Source organism: Balaenoptera borealis, assembly GCF_965194805.1.
Source record: "Balaenoptera borealis genome assembly, chromosome: 2".
NCBI lineage: Eukaryota > Metazoa > Chordata > Mammalia > Artiodactyla > Balaenopteridae > Balaenoptera > Balaenoptera borealis.
In genome coordinates, this window is record NC_138867.1 from 182133140 (window position 1) to 182143181 (window position 10042).

The window sequence follows — 10042 nt, forward strand, 5'->3', positions numbered from 1 at the left end:
CCTCGCCCCCTCGGTTTCTCCATCTTTTTAATCTGCTGGTCTCCATCCACTGTCTCTGGGTTTTTATCTGCCTCCATGCCTCTCTCTCCCTGCCTGTCTCCAGCTCTCTGAATTCTGGTCCCTCCCTGTGAGCCATTCAGGCTCCAACCCCAGCTCCATCCCCAAAACAAGGAGCTGGGGATGCTCTTCCCCCTCCAAGGGTCTGCCTCCACTCTCCCTTCTGAGGGGCTGAGATCCCTACCTCCCAGAAAGGACACTTGAAACACACAATAACTTATTTATTTTCCAGGCCAGAGGAGGGCTTCGAGACAAAATTCTGATCCGTAGAACCCAGAAGGAGGCTGAACAGGGCGGCTCTGATGAAGACCCAGAGCCTGGAGGGGCAGGGGGGTCTCTCCATCCAGCCTCCTCCAGGACTGGAAAGACCTCCACCATTTGCAACCACTGATCTGGGTCCTCACAGCCCAGGGCGGGGGGCTGAGGCTCAGTCAGGGGGTCTGTGAGACCACGGGGTACAGCAGGGCCAGATGCTCAGCACCCTGCACGGGCAGTGGGCGGGAGCTATAATGGAGCACCAGCTCCGGCACGCTGGGGAAGGGGCCGCTGTGCTGACCCAGCACGAACTGGTTCTCTCGGATCCGAGCAAACTTCAGATGCAGGAAGCCCTGGCTGCTCCTGGAGACAGGGGTCAGAGGGGGTACCCAGCACTCCAGACCCGCCCACACTCTCCAACCCTAAAGCCACCCCCTCATGGCCCCCAGGAGCCCGACGCTGGCATCCCCTAATATTTCTGATTAACAGCCTCTTGGCGTCAAGCTCTTGGCTAGTTCCACACTGCGGGGATGCCTTCCGAGCTTGTCCCCTATCAAGACAGGCTGGAGCTCCTACCAGGTGGAGGTCCCTCCCCAGGAACACAGAAGGCACTTTCTCTCCGAACCTCTTGACACCTTGTGCTACCCGTCCTGTCCTGGGCTCCTCACTAGTTACCCTCAGTCTAGGGTCCCTGGTTCCCCATCTCACTCAAGCCCTAGATCTACTGTATGGCTTCCTCTCCATCTTCTTGCATACCTCCAGTGACAGGGAGTTCATTCTCAGTCGGAACCAAGCCGGTGGCCTCTCTGGAAGCCCCACCCTCTGGCCTAGAAGCCCCGCCCACGGGTCCCATAAGTCCCACCCCCTGGCCTGAAAAGCTCTGTCCATCAGCCCTGGAAGTCCCGCCCACTGGCTGCTGGAGACACACCCCTTTGCTCCGGAAAGCGTGCAGTCCTGTGACCCTCTGTCCCTCCAGGGGGCTGCGGTCTCACCTGAGGGATAGGGAGCAGTCTTGGGGGCTGGTCTCGCTGAGCCGCACGAGGTAGCTGCCTTCCTTGCAGAGCGACAGGAGGTTCTCGGCATCTGCCCGGCTCAGCGGGCCGTGAAACCACCTAGGGGGTGGGGACAGAGGTCTCCTGAAGGGCAATCCCGCTTTCCAACACGTCCTGGGGCTGGATGCAGGCACAGCTCTTTCAAGGACTTGTGACGTCCAGGCAAACAAGTGAGACAAATTCCCTTGGATTTCTTAAGAGGAGCCTGGTTTTCAGGCAGACAAGGTTCTCCCTGGGAAGGAGCTGAACCCAGGTCAACCTGGAGCTGCTCCTTCCAATTCAGCACATACCCCGACCTTGATTTTTACAGCCTCCCTCAGCTGGGTCTCCAAGTGTCCTCAACCCCTCCCTAATCCCCCAACTCGAATCACTTGCATATCACTTTCATGAGATTCACCACATCCTGTATCCCCAACCCACCTGTACCATTTGTTACATAATATTTTTCTTTAATGTGCTCAAGGAGAAGTTAGCAGTGGGAGCAAAGTGTCAAAGACAGATGAGCACCAAACAGTTGTTTGTATTGAAAGAAAATACCCTGTGCTTGTGTTAATTAGGCAGTTCTGTACTGCCCACCTAAGAGGTTTGGGAATGACTGTGATAAACACACCCTGGTACTCACAGGGCTGGGCTCTGGGGGCTCGGGGAGTTCCCTGAGAAGCTCTTAGACTGGAGAGACACAGAGAGCACCCAGACTCTCCCAGCTTGCGAGCTTCACCCAGCCTAAAGTTGGGACCCCTTCAAAATCCTGCTCCTCCCACTTTCACCACAAGATCTCCTGGGGGTGAGAAAGATGTCTGTCTCTTTGCTCTCAGGCTTATAAACCCCACTCGAGGGAAGGGAGGAAATCCCCTTTTATTCTGTGTGAGGCAGGCACTGTCTTGGAGGTGTTGAGCCCAAGGTTTAGAGAGGTTAAGTGACTTGCCCAAGGCCACACAGCCAAAAGATAGAGAAGGGATTTGAACCCAGAATCTGACGCCGGAGGGAATGGAGACGCCATCTGATTCTGCTTTGCACCGAGCTGGGTGTCTGGCCCACAGCAGGCGCTGTAAGCCAGCGAAGATTAGTTGAAGAACTAAATGAAGTGAATAAGTGAAAGTTCCTCCAGCCCCCCTGGCCCAAGGAATCTGTGGCTAGTGTGGGGCAGGGAGGGATTCAACTCCATCTTCAACTTCCCCACTCACGGCTGTTTTTCCAGAGGCAGGGCCGGGTCCACGCGCTCTGCAGGCTGGGGGCTTCTGGGCGGGAGTCTCCGGAGTTCCTTGGCTGAGCCTGAGGTTCTTTCCCACTCCGGACCGTCAAACTGCACTGGAGAAGGTTTAAAGAGAAAATGGTTAAGTCCCGCCTACCTCAAGAGGGTGGGGTGGGGGCAAGCCAGTGGAATTTCAGTAGGAAGGCGGTGCCAGCTTAGGGCAACCTATCAGAACCCAGAAGAGGAGGGGTTGGGCTTAAGGCTGGGGCGGGATTGGTACTCGAGCAACCAATTAGCCTTCAGAAGAAAGGGGTGTGGTCATTCTTGAATCTGGTGGCATGGAAGGGTGGGCAGTTCCCTGAGTGATAAATCAGAGAACAGGGGGTGTGGCTAGAGGGGTGGGTGGGAAGTTCTGCCTGATTTTGGCCAACTCATAGAGCTAGAAAACCACCCCCAATACACAGACAGGTAGACTGAGACACTGAGCTCCAATTTCCCTCACAGTCATACAACTTCTGGGGCAGATTTGGGTACGCACAACTCTTCCTGGTCCAAGTTATTTTTTTCTTTTTTTTTTTTTTTTGGCCGCACCATGCAGCATGTGGGATCTTAGTTCCCCGACCAGGGATCGAACCCGCGCCCCCTGCAATGGAAAAACGAAGTCTTAAACACTGGACCACTAGGGAAGTCCAGGTTATTTTATTTCTTAAAGCTGACCTTATTATTCCCTCTTTACAAAAGAGGAAACTGAGGTTCAGAGACTTATCCAAGCTTACCCAACTCAGTTACGAATTGACTCCAGGAAATGCTACCTTCTTCCACAACGGCTCCTGTGTAATTGAGCACTTTAGAACTCAATTTACAAGTACCCTATTCGATAGGTACTAGAATGATCCCCATTTTACAGGTAAGGGAACTGAGACTCAGGGAGATAAAGGTATTTGCCCAAGTGACACAAACCCAGATCTAGTCTAACATCAAAGCCTATTCTTGCACTATACTGAGCAGAATGAGTAGGTTCCATTGCACTCTGAAAGGGGTTTCAGGGAATTCCTTGGCAGTCCAGTGGTTAGGACTCTGCACTTTCACTGCCGAGGGCCTGGGTTCAATCCCTGGTCGGGGAACTAAAATCCCGCAAGCCACGCGGTGCGGAATGAATGAATGAATGAATGAATAAATAAATAAATAAATAAATAAATAAATAGGGTTTCAGTTTCCAAGGAAGTTACAGATTCTCCTGGGAAGATTATGACTATTAGTCATTCACACTTTAGTGAGAATTAACAAACTACCAAAGTGACAGGTGATGGGGATTTACTCTGTAAGTTGAAACAGGGGATGTGACCAGAGCAGGAAATAGAGGGACACAGGCATTCAGAGGTCAGGGTCAGAGAAGCACCTGCAAACGCCTTGGAGATGTGGTCTTTCTTCCACTCCCAGGGCTGGTCATACTCGTCTGCTGGCCGTTCATCCTCCTGGGGCAGCCGGCTCTGCCGAGGTTTCCACCCTGAAGGAGGCCCATCTCCCAGATCTTGGTCCTGCTCCTCATAGGGAGTGTCATACAGCTGCACCCTCCTGTATGGCAGTTCTGGGAGGCCGAGGACACTGGTCAGCTCCCACTCCCACCTGGGACCCTGTCACCTTCCCCCAAGCTCTGCCCACTCACCGCTCATGACTCGCTGGGCATCGTAGGGCTCCATGTAGCCGTCATCCGGGGGTGACGGGTGAGGCTGGGCATCAAAGGGGTCCGAGTACTCGGTGTCGACTTCCAACTGGAGACAGAAAGGAAGCGGAGGGAGTCAAGGGCTCAGGGGGACCAAGCCTAGTTCTGAATACCCCTGCTGGGCGATACTACACCTCTTGCCTGCTGTCTCTGGGCCATCTGATACATCCCCTCCAAGCAAGTAGTTTTCTCTTCCACCCGCAAGCCTTTGCAGATAGAGCTTCCCTTGCTCTCTTCCTCTGTGCTGTTCTGATTCTCCCTGACACAGACCCCTACCTCCCTCCTTCAATCATTTTAATGATTAGGTGCCAGTACTGTTCTAAAGGCTTCACATATATTTACTTGTAGTACCAACACTCAGTAAGTACCTTATCCCCATTTTACAGATGACAAAACCAAGGCATAGAGAGGGCAAGTGACTTGCTCAGGGTCACACAGCTGATAAGTAAGAAGCAGTGTTTGGTCCTAGGTTGTCTGCTTCCCCGAGTCCCTGCTTCCTCCTACCTTTCTCTGTGCCATTAACCACTACCTGACACAGCCTACCATAACCCTCTTTGAAGCCTTCTCTGTCTCTCCACTGAGGGTTTGGGGTGAACCCCCTGATCCTCTAGGAAAAGTACTGAAAAAAAAAAAAAAAAGCATGGGCACTGGAGGCAGGTTTGGGTTCAAGTTCTAACAAGCTACAGCCATGTGACCTTGGGCCAGTCGCTTCTCTTCTGTGAGCCTCAGTTTCCACTTCTGTAAAATGGGAGTAATAAGAGAGGAAGGGTGGAGAGTAGTGGTGAGGATGTTTAAGTGCCCGCAGGAAACTGACTCACTCAGATGTGTTTAAGGAAGATCCCTTCAGCTGCTAAGAGGAAGGGAAGCTGTGCGGAGGGATCCAGAAGGGGGGAATCAGGAAGCAGGAGGACAGGGGCACAAAGCCAGTCAGAGAGGGAGGAGGACAACCAGCGCTGCGCAGTGAAAAGGGGCAGATATCAAACTCCACCAAGCGGATGGAGGATTGGGGAGTGTCCGGCTGGTGCCCTGGTCTTTCCCTGGGGTAACACATAAAACACGCTCCCCAAAGTCCTGGGGGAACCTAGCCTGGCCGCCCCATCCAGTCTCCTGGGGTCACCCAACCTCTGGGCCTTAGCCACGCACCTCTTCCCGGGGGCTGCCCAGCAAGACCTTGGCTCTGGCCATGTCGACTGCCTCCACCTTGATGAGTCGGTGCTTTGGGGAGTCGTGCTTGGTGTCTCCAGGGCCCTTGGAGTCCCCGGGCCCCGCGGAGTCGGTCTCTAGGCGGCCATCTGCATCCTCATAGGGGTCCTCAAAGTCCAAATCTTTCTGCTCCCGGTAGGCCCGCAGGATGTCGCTGTCCGTGTAGTCGGGGGTGGGCGGCTGCGGAGGGGGCCTCCGACCGCCAAAGCTCAGGTAGTCTCGTAGCCACTTGGCCATTTGAGCGCGTGTCACCCCAAACCTGGCCACTGTCAGAAGAGGACCCACATGCCCTCTTCTGGGCCCCCTTCCTCGGCAGAGTCCCCAGGGAGGAGCAGGGGGAGAAGGAAGGGAGAAAGGGAGGAAGGAGGAGGAGAAAGATCAGGTGTGACCCTTGGCTGGGCTCAGAGGAGGGTGAAAAGGGGAGAAAAAGGAGGAGACGGAGGAGGGAGGAAGGGGGAGGAGGAGCAAAAGCGCACCTTAGCCCGGCTCTGGAAGGACGGCGGGGGAAGCGGGCGCCCCGTAGGGCCCTGAACGCTGAGCGCGGGGTCGTCCAGCCAGAGCGAGGGGCATCCGCGGAGTTTCCGCGGGCAGCGCGCTCTCCTTGCACGGCTCGGCCACCCGTTGCCTCCGGGAAGCTCCGGGATCCCCTCCTGGGGGCCGGGGGTGTGGGGGGGAAGCGCCGCCTGCGGACGCCCCCAAGCCCTGGCTCAGCCCGGACGCCTGGGTTCTCAGCGCAGCGGGCAGACTCCCCGGGGACTCGGGCGCCGCGCGCAAAGTTGGGCCGCGGGGACGGTGACCCCGGTGCGGCGCATCCTTTGTTGCGCTCCTCGCCGCTCCGGGGGGAGCCCCAATCCCGCGGCCCCCAGCCCGGCCGCCTCGATCCGGCCCCAGTCGCGGGCACAAAGGAAAATAAAATCTCCAATCCCCCTTCACGCTTTCGGAGAGACTTTAGCCGCAGCCGCCGGCGCGCGCCCGGGAGGTGGGACTCTGGGGAGGGGGCTCTCAGAAGGACGCCCCAGCCCCTACCAGCCCCGGGCCGGGTCCCGGGCAGCGACGTCAAGGCTTCCCCGCCCCCTCCCCTCCCCTCCCCCTGCGCTCCCCTCGGAGGTGACTGAGACCTTCAGCTGTTCTGGGGAGGGAGGGGAGCATCTGCCCGGGGAGGGAGGGGGGATGCGGGGCGGGAGTCGCGGGGGCCGAGGCCGCGGCGGCTGGACAGTGACCCGGAGGACCGAAGCTGGCAGGAGCGAGCGAGGAGCACGGGACGTGGAGACCCACAGGGGCTGACCTTGCTCCGGAGAGCGAGAGGTGTTGAGACGGGGAAGGGGGAGAGGGAGGGGAGGTGGAAATTGGCTGGGAAATGGAGGGCTGGACTTGACCGCGAGCAGGGGTGAAATTGACCAGCAGAGGGGGTGAGCGTGACCACTATTGAGGGTTGAAATTGAACCAGGATCTGGCGGCGAAACTGGCCAGGAGATTGGGGGTGTGGAAATTGTTCCAGCGGTCACCGGCTAAAATGGATATTGATGCAGCCGAAGGAAGGGGGGTTTGCAACGGAAGGGACGGGGTTCTGGCTTCCCCTCCCCCAAGAGGGCTCTTCTCTGTCCCCTCTCCCCAGGGGACTAATTGCAGGATGGGGGAAGGGGTTTGGGGCAGCTGGCCAGGGGAAAGGAGATGGTATCTGTGCCTGGAGTGTGCCTTCGGCATCTGTCCCTTTGTGGTTTCTGGGGGTGGAGGCCGGGAGGGGGACAGAAATGAGAGGTGCCTCGCCTGGCCTTGCTGCCTGTTGGCAGCTGCAGCTGTCAGGGTGCGAGGACACTAACGGATTTGGGGGGAGTAAGAGAGGCAAAGGGAGCTGCTGGCCAGTTCCAAAGCAAACACATTTTCTTTCTTTCCCCATAAGGGGGCTTGCTCAGTGACCCCTAATAGAAAGAGTAAGAGAGGGGTAGTCAGGAAGGATGGAACCTCAGATTCCCTTCTCCAAGCCCCCTAGGGTGGGCGTGTGGCTTGGAGGGGAGGCAGGACCAGACACAAGTCAGAGCCGACACTGCTGTGAGCTCTCCCCCACTCCGCACCCCCCCCCCAAAGAATAGTGGGGCCTGGGCAATGTCTATGCAGGCCACGCTTTGCTTTCCTGATTTGAAAAATGGGGTTTCTAATAGGAAAAACTCAGAGAGCTGGAGGAAGGATCGCCAGGAGGAAGTGACATTTTTTTCCTGATGGGGAAACTGAGGCACAGAGAGGGGAGACACACCTGGCAGCTCATTTCTGCCTGGATGCTGTGATATGGCCTGGCTTGGGGTGGTATTCGACCCCCATCAGGTCTCTTCGTGGAATCAGAGGTTCTCCATCTCCCCTCCACTGTTAGCCCCATTTTCCAGATGGGGAAACTGAGGTCCAGAGCCGATGAGGCAAAGCCCCTCACGGCAGCAGGGGCGTCTGTATGTCCTCCCCTCCTCTTTCCTGCTTTGGCTGAGTTGGCCTCCACACGAACCTGTTGAACTCGGTCCTCCCTCCTGAAGAGCACTCACACAGACCCCCCACCCCACCCCGCCCTCTCTGATCAGCGACAAGGCAGCGTCCCTGGGGACTGCCCAGGGAGCACGGAAGGTAATTGTCCTGTTTTCTGTCAGCCGCAAGGCAATACCCGGCTCGGAGATGAGCTGTTGACAGATCTCATCAAATCCGAGTCCTCTCCCTGTCAGATAAATACGTGACAGCTAAGGTATAAATATTTGAAAGGGGCCTTCTAATTCCGGTGTGTGTCAGGAATAGCAATTAGAGGCCCCGGAGGCAGAATCAAACGGCGTTTGACTTTCCTGCGCTTTTGAGCTGGCTTCTCCTGGGGCTGCCCCCACTCCTACCGCAGGGGCAGGGAGGGGGCTTGAGGAGGGGCGGGAGATGGTGGACGAGGGTTAGAGCGAGGCTGGAGGTCCGGCGGCCCTGCAGTGGTATGACCTTGAATAGCCACGTAACCTCTTGGGTTTTGCCTTTCTGATTGGGGGAGGAGGGAGCAAGAGAGCAAAGCCAGGAGGCGGGCACTGCATGGACAAAGGCAAGGAGATGAGTGGTCTGGGGGTCCTGGGCTGAGGGGACCTCTCTTCCCCCAGCATTTAGGGTCTGAAAGACGGTTTATCAGGGTCTCCTCCATCGAGGTCTCCCCCCGGGTAGCACTGGGTTTCTGGAATCCCAGCCCACCTGACCTTGAGTAAGTGACCTGGCCTGTTTTCCCGTCTATGAAATGGAACAACAGCTAACCTCTGTTGAGCGCTTACTGCCTGGCACTGTTTTGGGTGCCTTAAAAAAAAATTTTTTTTTAAATAAATGTATTTATTTTTGGCTGCATTGTGTCTTCGTTGCTGCTCACGGGGCTTTCTCTAGTTGCGGCGAGCGGGGGCTACTCTTCGTTGAGGTGCGTGGACTTCTCATTGCGGTGGCTTCTCTTGTTGCACAGCACAGGCTCTAGGCATATGGGCTTCAGTAGTTGCGGCACTCAGGCTCAGTAGTTGTGGCTCACAGGCTCTAGAGCGCAGGCTCAGTGCTTGTGACGCACAGGCATAGTTACTCCACGGCATGTGGGATCTTCCCGGACCAGGGCTCAAACCCGTATCCCCTGCATTGGCAGGCGGATTCTTAACCATTGCACCACCAGGGAAGCCCCTGAATAGTACTTTCTTGTATGGCATACAGTAAATGCTCAATATATGCTTAGGGTGCATGGGACCTCAGGAAAAAGCCAGAGGAGGTCCCTGGCTGGGGGCTGTGCCTGCTCTTGTCTCACGGATCCCCATGTGTGCAGGGGGGATGGGAGCCAAGGCACCAGGACAGGAGGGGACCAAGTGGGGATGACCCATGGTGGGGCCTATAACCTCCTGATCTGATGGAGGAGACATGGCCCTGATTTAGGAGCTCCTAGTCTGATAGGAGAGACGACCTCTGCTCTCAGAAGCTCCTGGACACAGCCCTGCCTTCAGCTCACAGTCTGATGGGAGAGACATGATCCTGCCCTCAGAAGCCCCCAGTCTGACGGAGGAGATGTGTGCAAGCGTTAATAGGCTCCCAGTCTGAAGGGAGAGGCACGGCTCTGACCTTAGGAGCTTCCAGTCTGATGGAGGAGGCATAAGACTGACCTTCGAAGTACCCAGTCTGACACAGGAAATATGTGCTTGCTTTCAAGGGCTCCCAGTCTAACACTGGCCTTCCAGGGCCCCAACCTGATGGGGGAAGCACAGACCATTCCCTGGAAGCTCCCAGTCTATAGCGCGTGGTGATCGAAGGTGTAGCCTTGGCGCCTCGCAGTTTCAAAGCCAGGTCCAGCCCCTCACCCACTCTGAGCCCTTGGCCAAGGAGACTCCTGCCATCTGTAAAATGGGGCGGTGGGTAAGGGAGCATGTGCCCGAGGGCATGGGTGGCAGAGCCCCGGCATGGAGGGAGCTTGGGGCAGTGCTTGGCCCTCAGTGAGAGCTTGGGAAGCAGGAGCGGCCCCTTGTCTCCTTTGTGAAGCCCAGGCTCAGGAGGGAGGGGGCTCCGGCATAGGGGAGACCACCCCCCCAGTCCCTCTGA

At 56.7% G+C, this 10042-nt stretch overlaps 1 protein-coding gene across 1 annotated transcript; it reads right to left on the bottom strand.

Moving 5' to 3' along the window:
• Positions 1-263: 263 nt before the first annotated feature.
• SHD (Src homology 2 domain containing transforming protein D) lies at positions 264-8013 on the bottom strand. Its single transcript, XM_082381726.1, has 6 exons — positions 5423-8013; positions 4223-4328; positions 3956-4144; positions 2549-2672; positions 1305-1424; positions 264-675 (listed from the first exon to the last, which is right to left on the bottom strand). Exons 1-6 carry the CDS (start codon positions 5717-5719, stop codon positions 489-491), a joined length of 1023 nt encoding a protein of 340 aa, XP_082237852.1. The 5' UTR covers positions 5720-8013; the 3' UTR covers positions 264-488.
• Between the last annotated feature and the right edge of the window lie 2029 nt (positions 8014-10042).